We start from the raw sequence: 27,044 nt of genomic DNA, 5'->3' as shown, positions 1-27,044 counted from the left end.
TTTTTTACTACAGAAAAATATAATCATACAAAGAGCATAACTTTTTTTTTTTTTTTTTAATTCCAGGGATTAAACCCAGGGGCGCTTAACCACTGAGTCACATCCCCAGCCCAAGAGCATAACTTTTTTAAATTGGTGCATTATGACCATTCATAAAGTGAGTTTCATGACATATTTGCACGTGCATATAGTTTGATCAGTTTTACTCCCTAGTTCCTCCCCTTTCCTGCCTAATCCCCTTCCTCAACTCTACTGATCTCCATTGTGTTCTACCCACTGCTTGCTCACTCTCTTTCTCTCTCTCACACACACACACATACATACCCCATGTAGCTCAGTGTGTAGGGCATTCTATAAGTGCACACCATATCTGCATGACAAATACCATGACATAGTTCTCAGAACGTACCCATCATTAAACAACGAGTGCATGATGGTTTAAGAGAAAATCCAGTAACAAAATAAAAAGATCAATACCAATTCTCTTAACTATACAAAAATCAAACATTTCTATAGTAAGAATGCATAAATTATTGAATAATAAATAAGAAAAAATCAAACATTTCTGTTTTGGAAAACGCAATGTATGTAAACTCAAAAAACAATGACAAAAAATCTTGAACTCATAGCACAAAGACCTCATTTTAGAAAGCACTTCACAAAAAAGGGAACAAAAGTAGATCCTAAGTATATAAAAATGATCAAACTCACTGGTGATAAGAGACATGGAAATTAAAATTCTGAAACATATAAGAGTAGCAAATAATTGTTTGGTTTTTCTTTTTTGTGGTACCAGGGACTGAACTCAGGGGTGCTCTACCATTGAACTACATTCCAGCCCTTTCTATTTTTTAAAATTGGAGACAGGGTCTCATTAAGTTGCCCAGGCTGGCTTCGAATTTGTGTGAGGAACATGGGAGGACTATCTCAGTCTCCTAAGTAGCTGGGATTACAGGTGTGTGCACCTGGTTGCAAATGACATAATGATGAGGGAAACAGGCATACGTAAACACTGTTGGTAGGGGTATAAATGGTACAACATCTAGGAAGAGCAATTTGGCAAAATCTTCCAAAATTATAAAAACACATATGTTTTGATCCAGCAATTCTTCCTTCAGGGATTTATCTTTTAGGTACATAAAGCACTTGGAACAATAATGCAAATGCTTATGTTTGAACAACTACTTTTCAAGTATACAAAATATTCACTGCAACATTATTTATAACAGCTAATGACTGAAAACAACCTAATTAAATGTACATCAATAAGGGGACTAACTAAATTATAATATATGCATACAATAGAATAGTGCAGAATCATAAAAATAACTAAAGTCTGTACATATATGTGGAAGAATTACCAAGATATATTAAATGTTAAAAGATACATATTAAATGATAAAAGTAAAGGCTGGGGATGTAGCTAAGTGGTAGAGTGTACTTAGCATGTGTGAGACCCTGGGCTGAATTTCCAACACCAAAAAAATGTACAGAACATTTTATATAGTATAGGACTGCTTGTGTCTTTTGAAAAGGTGTACATTTTGTGTAATATGTGTAATATGAATAATACATATTCTTATATATCATTAAATGCATTTGCTTTTATATGTATAATATCTCTGAGAAGAATATACAATAAACTGATAATATTGATCACCTCCAGGAAAGAGAATCTAGTGGCTCAGGACAGTGATGGAAGATACTTTTTTTTACCATGTACCATTCTATATCTTTTTTCAAGTTTTGTATCATGAATTGATATTTAAAAACTGGGGGTTGTGACTCAGTGATAGAGAACTTGCCTTGCATGTACAAGGCCCTGGATTACATCCCCAGCACCAAAAATATATATATTATGGTTGAATAAAAGCAGAACACATAAAAGGGGAAAATCAAATACAGGAGAGTATATAGTGAAAAGTATTAGTCCTTTGCTTGTTTTCAGTACCAGAGTCGCCTTACACTGAGCTACATCCTCAGCCCTTTTTATTTTAAACAGATACTTGCTAAATTGCCCAAACTGCCCTCAGACTTGCGATACTCCTGCCTCAGTCTCAAGAGTTGCTGGAATTACACCACACATGGCTACACAATTGTCCTTTTATTTCTAGGAGATAATTGCCATTCTAGGCACCTCCCATGAAGAGACTGATTTAGTAGGTCTTAGGGTCAGGCTGGGAATCTATTTTTAGTAAGAATCTGAGATGATTTTCATGATGAAGCAAATTTAAGAAGTAGCTCTCTAGTCACATCACACAACATGGCAACTTATTTCTAGTAAAATACAATCTAGACTGGAATGTGACAATTAAATGTTGACCAAGGCCTAAAAAGATAAACTTCTAGCTACAATAACCCTCAGAATAGCAATCACCCTGGGTCCGTTTTATACATTTATGATGAGTCCCACCACCTATAAGCAGATCTTCCAGTGCCTGGCCATATTGGTCCAGTTTAGTTGTTAACATTGCAATTCTCTAGGAAATGGTTTAGGAAGATTAAGCCATAAAATATTCAAACTAATCAGAAAAGAAGTATATTTGAGTTTTAAAGAAAGCAACTGGTGAGATTCTGAACAACTGTTAATAGCTTTTAATGGCTGCTTCACCATTCAATATGAATTGAGGACATATTAAGTGCCAGGATGCAGACAGCACAAAGTAGGACATTTAAAAAGCATATGAGAAATTATGAGTACAGGTTGCCATGGGGAACAGAGGAAAGACACCTTATCAGTCAGAGGGTTAGAGGGTTAATGCTTTTTAGAAGAAGCAACATTTATTAAACTCAGGGAAAGATGACGAAGAAAAGGTTGATGTCTTATTTCCAACCATAAGTAGTCTAAAGCAGTGGCTTAACTGTGCTTCCCCAGCAGGGTGCAATGATAACAGAGGCCTGTAATCCCACAGGCTTGGGAAACTGAGACAGTGGATCTCAAGCCAGTTTCAGCAACTTAGTGAGGCCCTAAGCAATTCAGTGAGACCCTGACTCAAAAGTAAAACAAAAAAGGGCTGGGACATGACTCAGTGGTTAACTTCCCCCAGGTTCAATTGCAGGTACCAGAAATATGATAAAAATAAAAATAAATTGTGCTTCCCCAAACCCAAATTTCAGCAGGTGGATACAGGGCAAAATAACTGGGGAGGATCAGTGTTCCTACTTCCTCTTCGATCTAATCTCATATCCTCCATTTTATATATTTTGGCTTTCAGAAATTTTTAAAACTATTTAGACCATTATATTTGGGGAATGATTTGTCCATCCATTGAGATATCTTGGTGTCTCTATAATTCTCAGACCTTATTTCTGGAGTTAACTTTCTTTTTTTTATTCTTTGGGTTTGATTCATTTTTTAGTATTTTTTTTATTTTTACAGACTGAATTTTGATTCGTTGTACACAAATGGAGTACATCTTTTCAAAATGTTTTATTTAAAGAATATTTGCTAGCCAAATGCAGTGGTACACACCTGTAACGCCAGCAACTCGAGAGGCTGAGGCTCAGACCAGCATCAACAATTTAGCAAGACCATGTCTCAAAATAAAAAAATAAAAATTAGGGTGGAAGAATTCCATCAAAATATAAAGAAAGATCAGTGGATTAGAAGAGGGTATTGGGGAAGGTGAGGATGGACAGGATAATGGAAGAACAGTGGAATGAATTTCACCTAACTCTTCTACATACATATATGAATATACCACAGTGAACCTCACCATTATGTGTATCCACAAGGTACTAATTAAAACTATAAACAGTTGAAAAATTAGAAGAGTAGAGGGAAGGGAACAGGGGAGGAAGTGGGGAGAGAAAGGGGAAGACTGGGGACTGAATTAGAGTAATTTATATTCCACCTTTTTATAATTATGTCAAAATGAATCCTAATGTCATGTATAACTAAAAAGAATTTTAAAAGTAAAAGAGCTGAATGTAGCTCAGTGGTAGAGAAGCCTGGGTTCAATCCCCAGTACCACCCACAAAAAAGCATATTTGCCATAAAAACAAGACTATTAACCACTAGATTGTAAGTTTCAAGAAGGCTGGATTTCTTTTTTCAGTGCTGGGGATAGAAAGAACCCATGGACTTGCACATGTTAGTCAAGCACTCTACCACTGAAACACTCCCCCAGCCCAAGGCTGGAATTTTAAAATGTTTTTTTTTTTTTCTCATTGCTGCATCTCTGGTACATAGAACACTTCCAAAAAGCAGGCAATCAATGAACTGGTTCAACTTTCAACCTATATTAACTATACCAGATACTTATCTAGGTGTGGGGATACAATTGTGAACCAGAGACAAAATCCTGCTTTCATCGAGCTGAAGCTATAGTGATTGATGTCCCAAGACAGACACTGGGCTAAGCAATTAAGCAATATCTCACTTATCCACCTAATCACATAAAATAGGTATTATATCATTAATCCCGCTCCTCTTGCATTTTTCTAACAGAGAAAACTTTAGCCTGGAAAATTTGAATAACTTAACCAAAATCACACAGCTAGCAACATGGCAGAACTTGGATTTGAACCCAGTGAGGCTCAACTTCAAAATACTGTTGTTTCCATTAAAGATGTTGTTTCTCAAAGACAACTACAAAATTGTGCATACACTAATCTCAGATCAATTCACAAATATACAGTAAATATGGGCATAAAATAATAATAAATATGGGCATAAAAAGTCACTAAAGAATAACTGGTGGACCCTCAGTGGCAAAATTATGTTAGCTCCCTTCCTGAAATACAGAAACAACTTAATAAATGCTTGTTTAAATTAACTTCAGGGGCTGGGATTGTAGCTCAGTGGTAGAGCACATGCTTAGCATGCATGAGGCACTGGGTTTGATTCTCAGCACCACATATAAATAAATAAAGGTCCACTGACAACTAAAAAAAATTAAAAAAAATAAAGTTACTCCAAAGACAATACTTCTTTCAGTTTGTCTCATATCCAATTGCAATATAATGCTTCCTACTATCTACCATGCTAACTATTCCAAACTGGTATCTGACTCAGGGAGGGATCTATGGTCCTCCTTCTCCACCTGCTCTCAATCCCAAAGCAAAGGAAATCAGAGATGACAGGGAAGCAGACCCTCATAAGATTTGTGGAGGGGAAATTATGTGTGAATATGCTTTAGCAATAGAAATATGGATGACTTACATTTCAACTGCAAGGCCTATGAGCCTTGAAGTCTAAAAACTTCAGACAGACTCAAACTACTGTTGATGTAAGTATGCATTACTAGACACTGTGGAGATAAAAAAAATCAACCATTAAGAGACTAAATTGATAATTACAAAGCTAAAGAATAGTTATAAAAAGAACAGCAGCAATTAAAAACTATAGCCAATTCAAGGCAATATTGATACAGTGCCCTTCCCTCCCAACTTAAGAATTTCAATTATCTACATGCACATACATAGTAGAGCCTTGACCATAAAATACAGCAATTAGGCTGGAGATAAAATACTGATCAAGTAGCTGGGCAAGGTGGCACATGCCTGTAATCTTAGTGGCTCTGGAGGCTGAGGCAGGAGGATCCCGAGTTCAAAGCCAGCCTCAGCAAAAGCAAAGTGCTAAGCAGCTCAGTGAGACCCTGTCTCTAAATAAAATACAAAATAGGACTAGGGATGTTGCCCAGTGGTTAAGTGCCCCTGAGTTCAATTCCTGGTACTCCACCCCCCCACAAAAAATATTGATACTGACCAAGTGACCATTAAGATGATAATTATAATTTGTGGGCATCCAATTTCAGTACCATTAATTACTCTTAGTCTGCCAGGAGCCAGCATATTTCTGTAGGTGTCATGTATAAGAATCCAAAGAAAAACAAAGATTTTTAAAAAAAAACCTGTTGTGACCCCTCCTTGGGCTGTAAACTGTACTTTGACAGTAACTTTTGTAATTAGTAAATACAGCAGGAGCATTCAATGGACAAATGCTCAAATTGAATTTGTAGAAACAAGTCATAGGGAAGTTACTTAGCTTCTTCATTTGTAACAAGGATAGAATCCAAAGCCTACCTGATTGTAAGACTTAGAAATTATGTTTAAAATATTTATATTAGAGATTATTTATAAAATGCCTGGCACATAAACTCTGAAAAATTATGAAATAAATTATAGCCTATTCTGGAAAGATAAAGTCTATGGTATTTCTGGAGGTCCTGAAAATCATTTGAGACCAGTAGGTATCAGACTAAACAATTGTTCTGCCCAAAGTAAACCATCAGGATTGAAAAGTCAGAAGGCTTGAAGGAAGTTATCTTTAGGAATAACAAGAGAACAAGAGTCCAAGAAAATTTCTGGGTTACCCCACAAAGGAAGATAAGAACTGCAGAGAAGACAATTATGGTGAAAAATTCTTAAGAGCCCTTGAAATAGGGGTTGAAAATGCTTACAAGAGGCTAAGAAAAAAAATCAACTTCCAGAATTTTTTTTAACTAAACCATGCTGTGGGTGTTAACAGTATATACATGCAAGATATTGAGGTTTTCATTTTAAATTTAAAATAAAAGTTAAAAAACAGACAATTTTGATCATTACATATTTTTGTAGTTTATTTTCTTCTGTCTTAGAACCAGAGGCTTGATGCTCATTTTCCTAAGAGGTCAAATATTTTTGTTACAATGTGCAGTACAGAATTTAGTCTTGAGTCCTTTAACTGGGAGTGATCAAGTTGGTTATTTCATAATGGAAAACAGTTATTTAGAAAGACGTTTCCATAGTTTATTTTCTCATTTTGGTGGTACTACGAATCAAACCCAGGACCTTGCACATACTACCACTGAATTACATTACTACCCCACCCCTTTTTTGTGGTACTGGGATTGAACTCAGGGGTGGTCTACCACTGAGGTATATCCCCAGCCCTTTTGTTTTTGTTTTTTGAACAGGATCTTGCCAAGTTTCCAAGGCTGCCCTTGTACTTATGATCCTCCTGAATCAAACCATCCCTGCTATGGCACAGGGATTACAATTATATGCCACCTTGCCCACCAGATTCCAGTTCTTTTAAATTTTATTTTGAAACAGGGTCTCACTAAATTTCCCAGGCTGGTCTCAGATTTACAATCCTCCTGCCTCAGCCTCCTGAGTAGCTGGGATTAGAGAAATGTGCCACAAAAATTCACTTGCACAGTGTTTTATATTTAGGGTAAATTCTCCCAAAATAATTGTAGAATTCTGGTATTTCGATGACATCATTCTTCTTTTTCAGTACCATAAGCATGATAATTCAATTTCTTCATAGTAGTCTTTCACACCATGAACATTGAGAAAGGCTGAACAATATTTCTTCATTTTCATAAAACATGTCAGTCAGAGAGCCTTTTCTGGAATTCAACAGACAACTCCACAATTGTGGGAATGTAATTCAGGCCACCACTTTCATTTCTTGGAAACCAACTTCAGTAAAGTCAGCCAGTTTATCTCTTGCCAAATGAGTTTCCCAAAGGCATAATTTTGCTAGGAATGAACAAACACAACCATACATTTAGGAAGGTATTTTTGAACAACCCAGCTTTTATTTCAAAATGTCCAGATGAGTTGTAAAGTCAACCAAACAAGTCAAATATATTATTTCAATCCATACGGGTATGCTGAATGCTCTCTGAATGCCAAATGAGTAAGTTTTTCTTTGCAATATCTTGAGTAATGTGCCCCAACTAGGCCAACCAACCTCCATATAATAGGGCAGATTTCCACAACATGCACCTATTAATTCATAAAATCAATGTTAATAACTAATTCCTGACCTGATTCATCTTGAAATTTTTAGTATAAAGTGAATTCTAAGGAGAAAAAAAGGGTATGTTTGTCATTGGAAAGTGTCACAGCTTTAAAAAAAAGTTCCAAGTCCAACAGTAATACTGCCAGAAGCACAAGCTATAGTCATATTTACTAATTTTGATCAATCAATACTAAAAACTTCAAGACTTGACTGGGGGTGTAGCTTAGTAGTTGAGCACTTGCCTAGCATGTGCAGAGACGTGGATTCAATTCCCAGCACTTTTCTCAACCCAGAAAATCCTGGTATTTGAAGATGTACCTGTGACAGGCTACAAGTCCAGAAGAGTTATATTACATTGAAATTGGAATTATATCTACATGCACTGGTTCTCAAACTTTTAAGAATCCACTGAAGACCTTGATAAAAACATGAGCCTCTCCCCAGGTTTCTGATTCAGTAAATATGACAGGATCTCTCAAAGAATGTAATCACAGTTGTTAACCAGGGACCTAGTCATCACAAGGTCTAACTGCGGAAGGATCCATTTCCAAGTCCACTCACTTGGCTGCCAGCAGGATTCATTTCCTTGTGGGTTGTTGTACTAAGAGCCTCAGTTTCTCATTGGTTGTTGGAGAGAGTCTGCCCTCAATTTCAGAAGCTAAGAATTTGCATTTCTAACAAGCTTTCAGGTGGTATAGTGCTGTTGGTCAGGGACCACATTTTGAGAACTACTGGTTAGGCAAATAGCTGTATACAGCTGTGTGGGTGGTATTTATATCTGCTGTAAGCAACTACTATCTAAAACTTCACAACCCAATTTGTCCCCCAAATGTTCAGTTACCCATCTTTAACATCCTGAGCTAAGTGTTTCCTATCTTTATAAATGCTTATGATGTAATTTCTGCTGTACTTGATATCCCTCAATAAAACTACCACCTACAAAAGATTTCCAAGTCCTGGCAATCTTTTCATTTAAAACACAATTGCATTTCATGGCAGCATCACTTATTCTGTATGTATTCAAAACCACAGACCATTGAAATTCCCTGTTTTTAAAGTTGTCTTCATTTTGGCACTCATCATTTTTGTATACTGGTCATATTTCTTACAATGATTTATTTATTTTTAAAAGGTATTTTGAACTGTGGTCTTTGAACAGACATGGTCTTTATATAGAGACATGGGAAAATTCATCAATTCTACAAAGAAATAGGCTTGCTCCTGTAGCAAATAGGTGAACTTCTTGCATAATCTTTTTCACCTTGCATAGATGTGGTTTCTCAAAACAGCCATTAAAAATGTACAAGCAGATCTTTTCTCTTGCTTCTCTCTCTCCTACTCACTTACTTTCTTTCTCCTCCGCTTTTCCACTCTCTCTAGTCACGTGCCCTTTCTCATTCCCTTTCTTTTCCTCTCATTTTCTCTCTTACCTTGCAGGGAGACACTTTGTTTGCTTAATAAACTCCCTTATGTGATTTCCCGTGTCCGGCATGGTTTCCGTGGGGTTCCTTACATTGGTGCGGCAACTAGGGATGGGTTCTTCCACTGTCTCTTAAGCGAGTGGAACCCCATCCGACGCCCCAGTGAGCCCCAGACACGGCCCCACCTTCCATTCACCTGGACGCTCTGCTCTGCATTCATCACTGGACTTCAGATTGAAGCACCCATCCCCAGATGCCTTTATGACCTGCTCTTCCCCAACCATGGCTCTTCTACCATGGACCCCTTGATTAACCCGATTTCTAAAAAGGGAACTCCAAACTGCTTGACCCACGCTGCCCCCTTCCAGCTCGAAGAAGCCAGATCGGTCATCACCTCCTTTCCCTACAGCAGTGAAGGAGTTCCTAAAATTAGAGGGGTGAATGAATCCAGAATTGGGGATAGGCAGTTAGTGTAGAAATAGGGGATCAGTCAAATCAAGGAAATGAAGCCATGAAAACCATCTGCCTTTGGAAGTCTGGAAGGAGAATGGACTTTTTACATCTCACCTACAAAACCAGCCCCAGTCACTTAGGCAGGAAGGGGAGAGAAGGCTTTGGAAAGAACTGGAGAACAAATGATTTTCTTATAAAAACAGAAATAGGGGAATGTAATGTACAAAGCGCTCTCCCCACCCTTTCCGTTGCAGCCATTTCCCCGCCTCCCAACTATTGTCAGTCTGTGAACATCCTAGATAGCTATTGGTTTATCAGTCAACTTGTAAGTATCCGTCTCTGTTATTGGTCCCGTTAGCCCGGCGGAATTCAACTGCTTCACGGTAGTTACCCTGCCATCTTTCTCATGCTTCTCTCTCTCCTACTCACTTTCTCTATCCTCCTCGCTTTTCCACTCTCTCTAGCATGTGTCCTTTCTCGTTCCCTTTCTTTTCCTCTCATTTTCTCTCTTACCCTGCAGGGAGACACTTTGTTTGCTTAATAAACTCCCTTATGTGAAAAAAAAATGTACAAGCAGGCTGGCGATATAGCTCAGTTGGTAGAGTACTTGCCTTGCAAGTACAAGGCCCTGGGTTCAAGCCCCAGCACTGCAAAAAAAAAAAAAAAAAAAAGTACAGGCACAGGGCTGGGGTTGTATCTCAGTGGTAGAGCACTTGCTTAGCACATGTGAGGAACTGGGCTCAATCTTCAGCATCATGTAAAAATAAATAAAATAAAGGTATTGTGTCCATCTACTAAAAATATATATGTAAAAAATATACAATCACAGCAATTGATAATATTTTAGTTGTCTATTTCTGTATAACAAATTAACCCCAAAACTTAGTGGGTTAAAACAACATTTATTATCTTATAGTCTCTGTGGGCATGGCTTAGTTGGGCCCTCTAATTCAGGGTGTCTCATAGGCTGCAAAGTATTCAGCTAGGACTACAGTCATCTCAAGGCTTGAATAGGAAGGATTCATTTCCAAGCTCACTCTCTCATGTGACTGTTGGCATGAGTCTGTTTTTTGCAGGTTGTTGAACTAAGGGCCCCAGTTCCTCACTGGCTATTGTTCAGAGGCTGCCCTCAGTTTCTTGTCATATGGGCCTCTACATAGGGCAGCTCACAATATGGCAGCTTGCTTCATCAAAGTGATCAAGCAAGAAGAGCCAGAAAGCAAAAGTGAGAAAGAGATCAAGAAAGCACAAAAAAGATGGAAGTCACAGTAGTTTATAACCTAATCGTTTAAGTGATATATCATTGCTTTTGTTGCAGTCTTCTTCTGAGGAGCAAGGCACTAGGTCCAACCCACACATGGGGTGGGAAGGGATTACAAAAACCTGAGAATTCAGGTGAATCACTGGAAACCACTGCAGGAAATGTCCATTATGAATGAAAAATGGCACTTGGTCACTGTGTCAGGGAGATGTCATGCAATGGTGGAGATGCTGATGAACAAAGACCTTGTGGCTCAACAAAAAGGGACAACCGGTATGGCCAGAGTATCTGGTATTTCAAGAGTATTTGAAAAGTCAGACTTTTCTGCAATATTTCACAATATCTGTAAGTTTTCAACAAATTCAAATTTGCTAAAAAAGAAATGAGTTCATACAATGCAATGGCAATAACATATAATGCAATGCAGGAAATGAAATTCATTCAATTAGATGATACCTTAATATTCACCCAAACACATTATTTGACTTCAAATTCTCATGAACACTATTGCTGAAAGATAATAATGATGTTCTCTAGAAAACCAACCAAACAAAAATGTGTGGCCAAAGCAAAAATATATGAATGGCCCACATATGAGCTATGGGTTGCAAGTTTACCAACTTTGACACAACCTTTCTAATTTTCTATGTGTAGAGATGAAAGGGCAAGGGTTTTGGTGTCTGGCATGTAAATTCTAATTCTGTCAATGGTTATGTCCCTGAATCTACGACAAGGGCTAGAAAATGATCCCAGGGGATCATACTATATTTTCTTACTTGCCTCTTCTATTAGATTATAAACTTCCGGAAGAGCATGTTACCATGCTTTCTACCCCTAACTTTAACAGTCCTTATCTCACTTCTCTACTTAATTTTTCTCCAAGCACTTACTATACTACCTAAAATACTATATTTTGTCTAATCTGTTTTATTTCCTTTTTTTAATTCTTTTCAGTTATACATGACAGTAGAGTCTATTTTGTTGTCTAATCTTATTGTCTGTCCTCATTAGAATTTAAGCTTCACAAAATCAGAAATCTGTTTTATTGACTACTGCAATCTCATAATCTTGAACTCTGCCCAGCATATAGTAAGAACCAAATAAATATTGGTTGAATAAATGAATTTCATTGCTCGTAGTACTTAGCACAACATGTTTGGCACAGCGTAATTGCTCAAAAAATGTTAACTGAACTGAAAAGCACTTATCATCCTGGTAAGAAAAATGGGGTGAAATGAGGCTACAGAATGGTAGGCAGATCACCAAGAATGCTCCATGCCATGCTAAAGTTAAAGCATAAGAGTGAGATAATTAATGTCCAATCCAATAGGCGCATAAGACATTTGGGCAAAGTAGTAGTAGCTGGCATTTATTATGTGCAATGTAATGTTCTAGCCCTTTACTTAAATTAAATCACTTATTTATCACAAGAAAAAGTCTGTGATATAAGCATTACCATCCTCATCTTCCAGATGAAGAAACTGAAGCATAGAGAAGTTAATTTGCCCAAGGTCACTTACCGAGTAGGGGAAAGAACAGGGATTTAAACCTAGGCAGTCTCACTCCAAGATCTTTTCCATTATGTTACACAAACTAATTATAAGAAAAGTTATTCTGGAAAAAGGAAATACAACCATAAAAAGTGTAACTATGGGGGGGTAAGGAGGGTGGAATTGATCAAAGTATGTTATATACATGTACAGATACATGAGAATAAATCCATTATTCTGTATAATACATGTGCACTAAACAATTGTAACTGTACTCTTCTGAGACACATTAAACAGGAAGGATTTGGGTATTAAATTTTTTAGATTCCAATCTTGGTCCAACTAAGTTCAGGCAGTTCAAACTTGGGTCAGAAACTAAACTGAGGTCATTTTTTATGTTAGTTATAAAAATGGAGATTAATACCTACCCCAAAGGGTAGCTGTGAGGATTAAATGACCTGGTGAATATACAACAGACCTACCACATATCATAGTAGTTATTACTACCACCAAAGGGGTATTATATATTCTATATATGCATTGCTAAGCAATACAAACTCACTTCTGAATCACAGGAGTTTGGCAATTCAATTTGCAATCTGAATTCATTTATATGCGATCAACATATAACATTATAAAACACTGGTTTTATAAATTTAACAATTGTTAAATTGTTATAAATTGTTCCTCATCTGTCCTTTAAAGTTCTCTACAGTCATTCTATCAACTGATCTTTCTTAAGTCTTTTTCTCTCAACAATCATTATAAATATGTATCAAATTCTACAGCAAATTCCTGTCCTCTAGGAATTCATTTAAAGGAGAATTATAATGTGACATTAAAATACTATAAGAGAAAACTATGAGAGAGATTAAGAAGAGAGTACTCTGGAAGCACAAAGTAAAGTGTCATTCACTTTAAGTGGCAAAGCTGGCTTGGAAAGATAAGAAATTTTGATGGCTTCAATTAAGGTAATGGAGGTAGAAGCAGACTCATGTTGCTGAACTCAAGACATTTTTGAGGAAGAACTGAAAGGATGAAGTAGACATGGGATATGATAGGAGAATGAAGAACTAAGGATGGTTTCTGACTTGAAAGGATGAAAGATTTCACTCACAGAAAAAGAGAATACCAAAAGTAGAACAAGTTTTGGGGGAAAGATAATGAGTTCCATCTTGGATTATTTTAAGTTTAAGTGACCTATAAGACATCAAGGAAAGAGATGAAAAGACAGAATAAATGTTCATGAGAAGCCAGGCATGGTGGCAAACCCCTGTAATCCCAGTGACTCAGGAGGCTGAGGCAGGAGGACTGCAAATTCAAAGTCAGCCCCCACAACTTAGCAAGGCCTTAGGAAACTAAGCAAGACTTTCCTTTCAAAAATAAAAATAAAAATGGCTGAGGATGTGGCTCAGTGGTTAAGTGCCCCTGGATTCAATCCCTAGTACCAACATACATATATACAAATATACATAAATAAATAAAATTCATGAGGAAGGTTAGAGGAAGAATCATAGAAATCATCAGAATATATTTAAAACTTAAAGCTATAGTAATGCATAAGATTGCTCAGGAAACCAATGCAGAAGAGTGTGACTAGGACAGAAGCCTTGGAAATACCAACATTTAAGGATGCTGGAATAAGAGAAAGGATAGGAGAAGAAAGAACTAGAGATTCACATGAAGAATCAGAAGTATTACTAAGTCATTAAAAATGACTTTATGACATTTGCCAGTAAATGGATGGATCTGGAGAATATCATGCAAAGTGAAATAAGTAAAACAAAAAAAAAAATACCACCACCACCAAAGGTCAAATGCTTTCTCTGAGTGTAAGACAACCTACAAAAGGGGAGGGAATAGAAGTTCAGTAGACTAGATAAGGGGGAATGAAGGGAAGGGAGGGGGATAGCAAAAGTAAAGACAGTAGAATGAACCTGACATAACTTTCCTATGTACATATATGACAATATTACAGTGAACCTCACCATTGTGTTGATCCAAAAGAATGGGTCCTAATTAGAATAAGATATATTTCATGCTCATATAATTTTATCAAAATGCATTTTACTGTCTTGTATAACTAAAAAGAATTTTTAAAAAGTGAGTAGGACTACAAGGCATAGTGGCATATGCTGATACTCCCTGAGTCTGGAGACTCAGGCAGGAGGATTGACTGCTTGATTCCAGGAGTTCAGGGTCAGCCAGGGTAACATAGCAAGGCCCTATCTCAAAAAATTAATAACGATAATAAATAAATAAACAAGTAACTTTATGGAATGCAAGGGAGGTAGTTCAAGGATAGAATGGCTCAAAGAGGGCGAAGAAATATAAGAACAGAAATGGATGTGGCAGCTCAGAGTGGTAAAGTCAGATATAAAGTAACAATAGGCTAGGGAATGATAATTCACTTTTCATTTTCAAGAACAATGGTAAAAAGGGAAGAAAAGAGATAAGGAAAATTACTTGAAGGAATTACAAAGAGGAACATTTTGCCTGCTAAAGACATTTTGTGTGCATGGGACTGGGGGTGTAGCTCAGCGATAGAGCACTTGCCTAACATGCACAAAGCCCTGAGTTCAATTTCCAGTACCACCACCACCACCACTAATCATCATTGTCTGTGCATCCTGCATGTGAATGAAATCAGAGACTGAAAATGCAGAAAAGGGAGTTCTACTTTTGAATTCCCCTAACATCACTGTGTAACTCACTCATTTGGCAATTAGCTTACACATTTGCTCTGTATTGGCAGTATTGTATATTTAACAATGTTGGCACAAACTAAGTGCTCAATAAATCAGCTTAACTGTTTTTCTTCATGCATCGATGCAATTAGACAATAAAATTATACCATCTTACACAAAAATGCACAAAAAGAAAGAAAGAGTGTCATGGGATTCTGGAAAGAGATTTTGAGCAAGAGAGACCTCAAATAAGGATTTTTATCCACCACTTACCAGCGCCCACACCAAAGAAAAATTATTGGGGCTAGGGGTATTGTTCAGTGATAGAACACATACCTACCATGCATGAGGCCCTGGATTCAATCTCAAGCACCAAAAACTTCTGGTGGAAATAGAATCCAGGGCCTCACTCTACCACTGAGCTAGTCCCTATTTATCTCTTTGTACCTTGGTTATTTAATTGTAAAAGGGAGAAATATACCATGTAGCTAATAAGCTTGTAAGGATTAAATAAGATATTTAAAAAGTACTTTATATACCACTTGGGACTCAAGAAGTAGCAGCAATTACTATTACGATCATTTTTCCAAACACAAGAGCATCTAGACGAGTCACTGACTTTTCAGGTTGTCTATGATTGTATAAGTAAACAATGAGGAAGCACATCAGTCATTGTTTTACTATATTCTGATGAAGCAAAGTATAAAATGATCATCAGGTCCTGGTCAGACTCCTCAAAGTCTAGTTATTCACATACTACCACTGCCATGACCAAGTATTGCAATATTTTTCTTTAAATCAATTCATTTTTCTTTACTTGGTCATATTTGGAAAAAGCATACCTGTGAAATGGTAAATTAGATATGCTACTTATCTTTTTTCCTTATATAAATTAACTATTAAATAGAATCCCCTTCATCACATTACATCATCCCTGAATCACTATCTAAAACTGCTTTAGGTTCCTCTACTTCTGAGATCCTTTGGAAGAGATCGGTCAAGCAATTTGTGCATTTTATGAATTTGCCTGCTACTAGCAAATTTCATTTACAAAGACCTGCAGAATGCACAACTGAAACCAACCAAAGAACAAAATTTATCCCAACAATATACACTGAATTTATTTGTGGCAATCCTAAACTGTCTAAAACTAAACATACGACCCAGCAATTTATTATTTAATCCTACCACCTTTACATTCTCTGTAACAAGTGAAAAAGATACTGAGAATAAAAGCCCATCTTGTGGACTAGTCTGAAGAACAAAACCAAGGAGGCAAAGGATAAAGTAGTCAGTTTTGTTTTGAAACAGTCAAAGAAATGCTAGACAGGTAAATGATTCAAGCCAAAACCTGCCCCTTGAAGATGGCAGAACACTCCTCTGAAAAGGCAAAAAATAATTAATAAATCCATTATTAATCAATACCTTTCAAGTCTGTGCTAAAATCAAGGAAATTCTTCACTCCAACAAGTCACCAACCACAACAAGGAGAGAACACTTCACTAGCTGATAACATCAACAAATAATTTACATATGCAATTCTGGAGCAGGTCTTAAATCCACTATATTAAGCATAACATTAAACACTTTTTAAGTCATTCCCACAACCCATTCTCTTAGGTTCACTGAGTATACACTTAGGAAAAAAAAATCCTGTACCCAAAGTATACAAGCCATTATGAAAAATATGAAAAGATCTGAGTTTGTTTATAATCTAGCATGGAGAATAAGATTTATATATTCCCCAAACAGTGGTTCTCAGGACTGAAGAAAACTACTGGGAATCCCCCCACCAACATTTTATTATGAAAAGTTTAAAACACATGGCCAAGTTGAAATAATTTTACAATGAACATACAAATACTCACCACTGACATTCTACCAATTTTTACCACACTTGATTCATTATATATCCATCCATCTATCCAAGCCATCTTAATTTTTTTATTAACTGCTGGAATTTTTATTATTTTTTAAGAGATGTGGATCTGGCTAAGTTGCTCAGGCTGGTCTCAAACTCCTGGGTTCAAGCAATCCTCAAACCTCAACCTCCAGAGTAGCTGGGACTATAAATGTGCACCACCACACCTAGCTACTGCTGGGATTTTAAAAATGAGAATTCATGTTAAGTATGACAAAACGTATTTACAGTCACTTCTCAAAATTTTTGACTGGAATACGTGAACAAACAAAAATCTGGAAACCACGAACTCACTTCATCTCTCCTGCCAGCCTCCCATCAAAACCTATTCAGAGTTCACAAATGGCTATTTTAGGTCTCCACACCCTTGTCCACTATCTGTACTACCCTTAGCCCACTTCATAGCTCAGCACCCAGCTTTGATGCCTCCCCAACTTTCACTCACTCACCCCAAATAAAGCATGCCTCTATAGGGGCCTTATTTTTCTCATCATTTGCAATTATCACACAGTATGTGAAATTTTGTCTTCAGTATGTCTCTTTTTCACCAACTCCAGATCTTCTTGAGGGCAGGAATGCTCTTATTACCTCTGAATTCTCAGCAACTAGCACAGTACTTAGCCAGCAAGCACTCAGTAAAGTAATAAATGAATGACCTGAACCTGTCTTTACCCAGGAGCCATGGAAGAGTAGTCGATTATGGAAATGATCTAATCACAGTGGCACTTTAGAAAGATTCAGCTCAGAGTACTGTTAAGAGCATGAGCTTTGAAGCCAAACTGCATGGGCATGAATCCCAGAATCCCAGCTCTGCCACTTAGTGCTAGATGACTTTGGGCAAGTTTCTAAAGCTCCTATGCCCAAATTTTCTCATTGGAAAACAGGGATAATATTGCTTCATTGGTAATTGTGATGCTCCAATGAGACAATAATTTTTACAAAGAAACTATGTAGTACTGGGGTATAGCTTGGTGGTAGAGCACAAGATCCTGGGTTAGGTTCCTAGCACTGCAAAAATAAATAAATAAATAAATAAATAAATAAATAAATAAAGACACACATGCAGTAAGTGATCCATCAGTGTGGTTACTATTGCCAGCAACCAGGTTAATAATGAAGAAAAGTCTTGAAAGTCTACGGGGTAGCAGTAGGAAGAAAAGCCATGAATGAAGAATCGATTTTAAAATGTTCAGTTAGGAGGACAAGCAAGTGGGTTTCTCTTATATTGTTCTTTTTCTTTGTATGTTTAAGTTAGTCATGATTGGATTTTATGAGTGTGGTGCTGGGAAATCATACCCCAGGGCCTTATGCATGGTAAACATGCACTCTACCACTGAATCGCATCCCCAGACTACAGCTGGATTTTTAAATTCAAACAGACATAATCAATCCAGTCTATGCAACGGATTTGATGCTGTGCACTAGGAGTGTAGCATAAACTGAACTCCAGCTACAAGCTCAATAACTACTACAAGCTTCTCTGTATAGGTCTTTCAGTCTCTCAGCTGAAATTTCTTTCCTCAGTACTCCACCAGGCACCTCTTCTTTATTGTGTAAAACCTACAATTCCCTGTCCTGTGAGGACATCCCCAAAAACCTTGGTTGGGGGATAAGCACATGCACGGTTGTTCTTTTCTTTCTTTTTTGGCAATTTCATCCTACCCAATCTTGTACTGTTTTTTTCTTCTTCCTGCCCATCTCCTTACTTCTCAAGCCTTACTATTCCCTACACGTAGGAACTTGAAACCTAAGAGTATGGGAAAGCAACAGAGCAACAGCAGTGGTGCCAAGAACTGGGGATGCTGCCAAGCTGTTCCCCAGGCCCCATATGCAGTGAGTGACCCAACCACATGCAGATTGGACTTAACTGCTCATGGGGCCTCACACACTTGGTAGTCCTTTTTGTTTCTGCTCATTTTCTTCCCCTCACTGAAAGCACCCTTCTCCCAAACCTGTGCCACACTGAAATCCAACCCATCCTTGCAGAGCCAGGCAAGGTCTGACTTCTTCAGGAAAGACTATCTCAGTACAAAAATATCCTCCCCCCACACATACACAAACAGGTACTGTACTTACTGTCTGTATGATAAACCACTGTCGCCGTACACACTTACACGATTAAATAAACGTTCCATGTGTACATATCTAATTTTCCAAGGGCAGGAACGGTGTCTTGCATGTCTTTCAAACCCCTTATATTCAGTCACTTGTTGAACAGTGACTGAATCAGTAGGTTTTTGTTTGTTCATTTAGGCTAAGACAGGAGACAGAAGTATGTAGAAATGAGAAAGGTTGAATAGATAGATGGGTAAAAAAGCAGCACCTTGTCAAGATAGCAGTGTTGAATTAACATCTATTCAAACGATTTGCTGTAAGGTTGGAAAGAGATATAGGAGTAGATGTCAAGTGGAAAAAGCAAGGAAAAGGTATTTCAGTTTGAGGGAAAAAGACAGCTGGAGAAAGGTGAGGCTGCAAAAGAAATTCTGACTAGATTCTGCTAAATCCTGGAGGTAGACCAATTAGGTAAGTGAAGATAAATGGAGCTATTGGGATTACATGGATAGACCTGTGGTCTGGTACGTAAGCGAATCCATAGAGGTGGTATGAAGGGGTGGGGGTAGATGGACAAAATGGTCAACAGTAGTTAGGCAGTTAGATTATCAGATTGAGTGGGTAAGTGGGTGGATAGCAGGTTAAAGGGTAGGTGACTAGGTGTTTAGTTGGGAGGAAATAGGTGTAGGGTGTGTTATTTAAAATCTGGCCCCTCCCTCACCTTGACCCGGAAGCGGATGAGTGCTAGCCTCACGCAGTGGCTCAGGCAGGCCGGTGGCAGGAACCAGGCCCGCGGTGGAGGGGTGCCCTTGTTGCCCACGTGTCCCACGATCAGTTGCGCTGTCTGCCGCTCTGCCTGGCACCGACGGCCCCACTCAGCCAGTCGGTCCTTGCCCAGGCCCCCGGGGAACATGACCACCAGCTCCAGGCCGTCGCCGCCGGGGTAGGCACAAGCCTGGCACAGCGCTGACAAGTAGCCCAGCATGGCGTTCCACTGGCCACCACACACCCAATCCGTCTGGTAACCGCCATAGAGCCGTGGAAGCGCTGAGCCCGCGTCTACCAGCACTCGAGCCCCGGGCAGCGGAGGGGGCGGCGGCGGCAGTGGCGGGTGCAGCCCGGGCTGTGCCGGGCCGTGGTGGTGGAAGTGGTGAGCAGGGTGATGGTGCCGATTCGGGCCCGCGCCCCCGGAATAGGCACCCAAAGCTGCGGGCGGGAGCGGTGGTTGCAGAGGAGCAGAGCCCCTGGCGGCGCGTGGAGCTCCGGGCGCTAAGGCTGCCGTCGGTGGCAGCTGGCGGTGCAGGTGCTGCTGTTGCTGCTGGCGCGAGACAGTGCGCGCGAGTTTGAGGAGGTCCACCGGCACCACGGCCCCAGGACAGCGTTTCTCCAGGAACTCTTGGAAGCCCTGGACGCCCATGCTTCGTCGGTGGGCAGAGGAGATGAGACAGCGGCTGCGCGAGCAAGCTAGGCGGCGATCTGGGCGCGAAGCTGGGGGCGGGCGCGTGCGCACTCCGCGGGGGGCGAGGGGGCGGGAAAAGGATTCCCGAGGGGAGGGGTGAGGAAACAAGGGCGGGGAGGGGAGGAGACCACAGATTGGATACCGGTGGACAGGAGGGGTGAGGCAGACCGGACTCAGGAGAGGCTGGGAGGATAAAAGCGATGACAGGCTCTAGTCACTTCTCTTTTTCCTCCTCTCCCGCTGCTCTTCTTCACCGCTTCAAAGAGGGTGAAACCTCTTCCTTCCACCTCCGGGAGCCATGTTGCCTCGTCTTCTCTATGATACACGCTTTCTAGCTGGAGGAGGGGGAGTGGGGCGGGGCGGATGCGCATCCTGGGAGTTGTAGTCTTCTCCTATCTGGCCTCAGGATGTAGTAGGGCAACCGAACTACTACCCCTCTTGTAGTTCACAGTGTCACAGAGGCGGGGCGTGAAGAGATGTCTTTAGGATTTGCACTTCCAATTCCTTGCATCCCAGTGAGTCGCCTCAGGCTTTTTACTGCCATTCCCATCAAAAGGAGTTTGTGGGGGAAGGAGTGATGCATCATGGGAAAGGAAATAGAGTGGATTCATTGAATTTGAGCAAAGTGAGCTAAAATTCCCCGAGAGGGAGAATTTGCACTTTGATGCAAAAACTAATATGCCTTACTTATGTGAGAAAGAACACGTATGAAAAATAAAAATAATCGCTACGATTTCTATAGCAACCTGCGTACTTTTAGCTACTCTTAACTCTGAAGAGTTGTTTGAAGAGTTAGGAATGATGAGACTTAAATTTGTCCAGGGCAATGTGGGGACAAAGTGAAACTGAATACCCCTTGCCGTCAGGATCTCTTTGGGCAGTGAGATGAGGGCCAACACAAACTACAAGTTGTACCTTTTGGTACTCACTGAACTACCATATCCTACTTTTAGTATTTATATTAAATATTCTATATTTAAGGGTCCTTGTTTCCAAATGTCATTGTGAATTAGTCTGGGTAGAAGTTCTTCAAAACTGTACAACCCAAAAGTGAGCAAGATGAACGATGTCTGAGACAAGTCTATTAGAATGCAAAAGCAAAAAATGTTTCATACTACATAAAAGAATATATCACAAAAGAGGTTAAGGCCTGGATGGCAAAGAATAAGTAGATGGTGAGGCAGTGCACATAGGTAAATTGAAAACATGCAGTGGATGTGAGAGGGCAATGGCTTAAAGGGATAAAGAATGGAAGGAATAGAGGTTTTCTGGTAAAGTGAACACTACTGGATTGTCTGCCCAGCCTCCCTTTTCTAGGAATTGGCCCTCTCCTTTCCCCATTTATAGGGGCAAAAATTGTCATGTTCCTATCTCTGTAGATAATTCAACAGAATCTCATTCCCTAGAAATTTAGAATTAGGTCAAAGATATCTGCTTTTCTCTAAGTGTAAAACTTGGACACTATCAGCAATTTTCCCACCAAAGACATAAGTTAAAAAAATGTTGGTTAGCAGAAAAAGAAAACTAGACTCAGTCAGGTGTCGGGGTGTATGCCTGTAATCTCAGTGACTTGGGAAGCTGAATCAGGAAGATTGCAACTTCAAGACCATCCTCAGCAACTTAGTAAGGCCCTAAAGCAACTCAGTAAGTCCCTGTCTCAAAATAAAAAATAAAACAGCTGGGGGTGTAGCTTAGTGGTAAGGACCCCTGGGTTTAGTTCCTATTGTCAAAAAAAAAAAAAAAAAAAAGAAAAGAAATAAGGAAAGAAAGAAAAAAGAAAACCATGCAGACTCAGAAAAGAGTAGAGTCAGATGTCAGATGAATGGTTAAAGAAAACATGGTTATGTGTTATATGTACAAAATGACCTTTTATTAAGCCATAAAGAAGAAAGAAATTATGTTATTTTTATCAAAATGGATGAAACTGGAGAACATCATGCTTGATGAAATAAGCCAGAAGCAGAAAGTCAAGGATCATATGTGGGAGCTAGAAAGAAAAAAAGTGGGGGGGGGGAATCTCATGACAATAGAAGGGAGACCCTCTAGAGTGGAGTTGGGTATTAGGGGAAGGAGGGGAGGAAAAGAGTAGGTATGGGGGGTAAAATAGACCAAAATATGCTATGTGAAGGTACCAGTGTATCACAATGAAGCCTACTATTATGTGTAATTATGATTCACTAATAAAAATATTTTAAAAATAGCTAGCACTGTTGGTACACACCTGTAAATGCTGGTAACTTGGGAGGCCGAGCATGAGGTCTGCAAGTTTGAGACCAGCTTCATCAACTTAGACCCTCAGCAATTTAAGAAGATCATGTCTAAAAAATGAAAAGGGACTGGGGATGTAGCTCAGTAGTAAAGCACCCCTGGGTTCAATCCCTAGTACCCCCAAAAAATTAAAAATAAAAGTCATAAAATGAAAAGAAAATGAGTAGAGATGAGAGGTTGGAAATATTCATGGTATTCCAGGTTCCAGATCATCTTAAGACATTCCTGTCCTTGGTTTTTCTTAAACAACCCCATATCCTTAGTATTACTATTTTTGTTTAAGATGGAGTCGGGTTATAAGCTACTTATGATGAAGAAAATGTTAACTAATTCAAGAACTGGTACCAAAATGGAATGTGGCAAATTATAGACCCTAAAATGTGGAATTAACGGAGATGGAAGATCTCTTTTATGTGTTAATGGGAATGGAACTTGGCTTTCCATGTTATATGACAGTGAAGCAGCACTGCCAACAAACAAACAAACAAAAAACAAGTATGTCCTTGTACTAACACACCAGCAACACCTGTGAACTATTACAAATATGACATTCTTGGGCCTCACCCCAGACCTCTAGGATCAGAAACACTGGGTGTGGGGTTTAAGTGGTATCAACGATAAACAACTCCTGATATAAGTCAAAGCAAAGCAGTGAAAACATTTTATTTGGTAACTTCTGACAGTAGGGGAAAGGGCTGAACTTTATTCCGATTTGCACAGAGATGATGGCATTTTACTTTATGTATTTATTTTTCAGTACTAGAAATTGAGTCCAGAGGCTTTTACCACTGAACTACATCCACGGTCCTTTAAAAGCAAAAAGCAAAAAAAAAAAAAAAAAGCTTCAATTGCTGAGCACCTAGGCTGGCCTCAAACTTGCAATCCTCTTCCCACTCATCCTCTTGACTCTGAGATTACAGGCATGCACCACCACACCCAGCTATGACTGGGCATTTTAAAGACAGAATGAGGGAATAGAGGATGAGAGTAAGTGGGGGCTCACTCAAGGAAGTAAAAAATTAGCAAGGGCTGGTCAATGTAAATGTAATTGAGCCAGCTGAGTGTGATATCTGGCAATTGCTGAAGTTTAATTTCTATCCTCCCCAGAAACACCGAGACAGAGGCCCTATCCTTCCTGACGATTACATTTCCAAGGTTGAGTAAATAAGTCACTCCTAGGTTGTAGGAGAGACATACACATCTCAAAGGGACAGAGGAAGGATTCACAACTGCAAGTCTTTTTAATAAATAACCAGATGTATCCCATTTGTTTACAATAATAAATAAATAAATAAATAAATAAATAAATAAATAAATAAATAAATAACCAAGGGAGGCCTGGGGCCCATTGGGTGTAGGCTAGAACAAACTGAATTTTTTTTCTGGCCCTGAGCTTTTCCTGACAGAAATACACCAGAGTGGGCTGGGTCTCCTCAGAGATTTGACCTTAAGCTCCTAGAAGTCATGTTATCTTGGTCAATTCTCTTATTGCAGGTGTCTGAAAGGAGTGTACCTACAGTTTTTGCTGGTCTGACTAGACCTCCAGCTAATCATTACTCTTCTAGGGCATACCCCAAGCCCAAGTAGACAGGTTAAGCAAGGAAGTGCATCGATCTATTGACTCACATTAGTTTTTCTAGGCCTATAATTCATTTCCATTATTCTGAAATAATGGAAAAGGGTTTAACCTCAGACCTGGTGACTGGTTAATGGTGTCACTTATTCTTTCCTAAAAGGGAATTTTGATTGTGGTCATTTAATTATTTCTTTACTATGTTACAATCTGTTGGTGGCAGTTTAAGTTCATCAGAGGTTACAAGGGAAGCCACATTTAGAGGACGAATAGTTGTGTTCCGTGCCATGCCATTATTTCTGAATGCTGTAGTTCTGTAAGATTTACAAGCATCCATGGATTATATTAGTTGTGGGCTTTTTTGTATGAGAAAATGGCACACATATTTATGGGGCAGACAAGAGGAGGACAATCTATTGGATTGTCTCTTGGCACTCTTTTTCTACCACTATCTCTACCTTATCTTGATGGTTGCATAGGAGCCATCCTTTGTGTACCTTCCTAGAGAATTTGGGATTAGTGGAGGAAAGATGAAAACTCCTGACTGCATTCAAGCACCTGGTTCATTTGTTCCTAAGGCCCAGCTTCATTATCCCTGGGTTTTGTGAGACCCTCCTATCTTTCTATTTTACTTGTCTTGCTTAAGCATGTTTAAATTGGGTGTCTTTACTTAAACACAAGAGTCCCAACATGTACTCCAGGAGCACATAGGCCATAGAGAGGAGAGAGATGACAAAGGCCAAAGCCCTGAAAGTAGAAGGGAATAGTAGATGTCACAGAACAGTGGTTCAAATTGTGTGCTTTGGAACTACGATGTGCATTCCAATACCAGTTCATCTCCTTATTAGCTGTATAACCTTAACAAGTTATTTAACCTCTTGAATTGTTAATGTATCTGTGAAATATGGATTCATTAATTTATTCAAGGGGTTTATTTCATACTAAGTACATGGCAGGGATAAAGAAAGCAGGCTTTAAGACAGTGAAGAAGCTAAGAGGGCAAATTTAGTATTGATACCTCAGAAGCTTATGAACATTAAATGGCATTGTAGAGCACTTAACATACTAACTGATAAAATAAACAGTTAACAAATGTTAAGTTTTATGGAGGGAGAAGTGTGAAGAGGTTGTATGGAGAGTTCACATCAGACTCATATTTTTTGTATTAGGAATTGAACCCAGGTGTACTCTACCATTGAGCTACATCCCCAATAGTTTTTTTTTCCATTTTTTTATTAAAAATCATAAATTTACATAGGGCAATGTTGTTTAATTCATTCTGTTGTTTTTTCCCTTCCCCCCCACCCCCCCCCCCACCCCAATAGTTTTTATTTTTTATTTTGTAACAAGGTCTCGCTAAGTTGCTGAGGCTGGCCTTGAACTTGGAATCCTCTTTCCTTAGTCTCCGTAGTCACTAGGATTACAGGTGTGCACCACCATACCCAGTTTTGCTTGTGTTTCTTGAATCAGCAACTGATTTATAGCAGGGAGTTTATTAGATTAGTAAAGGAAATAATGACAGTGTTTCTTGGCCCTAGTCACATTTCAGTATCATGGGGGAGGCATTTTGTGGTACTATGTATTAAATACAGGGGTGCTTTACCACCAAGCTACATACTACATCCTGAGTTCTTCTTACTTTTACTTTAGAGAAAGGGCCTTGCAAAATTGCTCACTGTAGCCTGAAACTTTCAATCCTCCTGCTTCAGCCTCCTGAGGTGCTGGGATTACAGGCAGGTGCCTCTGTGCCCTGCCATGATGACACATTTTAAAGTGAGTTCTATGTTGGTATTATCCCCAATTTAATCACTTTCACATCTGAAGCCCATTTTATTACATCATCTAACACCACTGGGGTATTGGGGCTCAGAAAAATGATACCCCAAAATAGAGCACTTTGGCATGCTGACTGCTTTGAACTAAAGGCTATTGAAAGGCCTCAAAAGCAGCCTCAGAAGCAAAGTTGACTTCAGTTCTTGTTCTGCTCTTCTTTTTCCCACTCCTCCCCGTCCCCATCATAGAAACCAGAATTCCTCTTTCCAAAGGTGGATCATAGAAACTAGAACCTGTCTCCTACTAAGGAAGCCATGAACGCTAGAAAGGTCACTCCCTCCCTTCTCTTTTTGGAGAAATTCATTCCAAAGTGGTCCTGCCCTATACTCTGCAAAAGAATGCTACACAGAGAAGTTAAGAATAATCTGGACAGGACTTGCTGGGTCTCCCCTCCTCAGTCTGTTAACATTACATTATACCCTTTTGTACAATCATGTTTTTACATGACTGTCCATTCTTCACTGAACTTAAGCATAAAATTTGGGTCTTTGCTTTTTACAGCTTTTGTGTCACATAAAGTTTTGGATGATTTTTTATGTGTTTCTCTTGTTAACCTGTTTTTTTGTTTGTTTGCTTTATGCATTGCTGGTGATTAAACTCAGAGCTTCCTGCATGCCAGACAAGTGCTCTGCCACTGACGCACACCCCCAGCCCTACTTACCCCTTGTTATAGGAATGTGGGCTGTGACCCTTATGATAAGTTATGAAAAGTATCACACTTTTCTTCCCCTAGTTTCTGGCAACTGAGATATGACTTCCTCCAGAGCCTGCACATGAGATCCTGGGCCAACTGATAAGGAACTAGCAAAGAAAAATGAGATTTTTTTTTAAACCAAGGTCAGCTCTCCCAAATCTCTGCCTGTGGTGTTTGGTCAATAATTCAAGTGCCAG

The 27,044-nt window shown here is 39.1% G+C and overlaps 1 protein-coding gene across 6 annotated transcripts in view; it reads right to left on the bottom strand.

The window, feature by feature from the left end:
- Window positions 1-22,476, bottom strand: part of FAM120C (family with sequence similarity 120 member C) — a 113,239-nt gene extending 90,763 nt beyond the window's left edge. Inside the window, exons 1-2 of one of the 6 annotated variants that reach the window (XR_013761091.1) lie at window positions 19,742-22,476; window positions 5,165-7,470 (exon numbers count right to left, since the gene is read on the bottom strand). Coding sequence is in view for 4 of the 6 variants with exons in the window: in XM_079123767.1 (XP_078979893.1) it covers window positions 19,742-20,437 (696 nt within the window). In the remaining 2 variants the exon portion in view is untranslated. The remainder of the gene's footprint in view (window positions 1-5,164; window positions 7,471-19,741) is intronic. The other 5 variants (XR_013761092.1, XM_079123767.1, XM_079123766.1 and 2 more) reach the window with 5 other exon arrangements.
- Window positions 22,477-27,044: the final 4,568 nt, after the last annotated feature.

This window comes from Sciurus vulgaris (genome assembly GCF_902686455.1).
Source record: "Sciurus vulgaris genome assembly, chromosome: X".
NCBI classification, from domain to species: Eukaryota; Metazoa; Chordata; class Mammalia; order Rodentia; family Sciuridae; genus Sciurus; species Sciurus vulgaris.
This window is presented reverse-complemented; position numbering and strand designations above follow the sequence as displayed.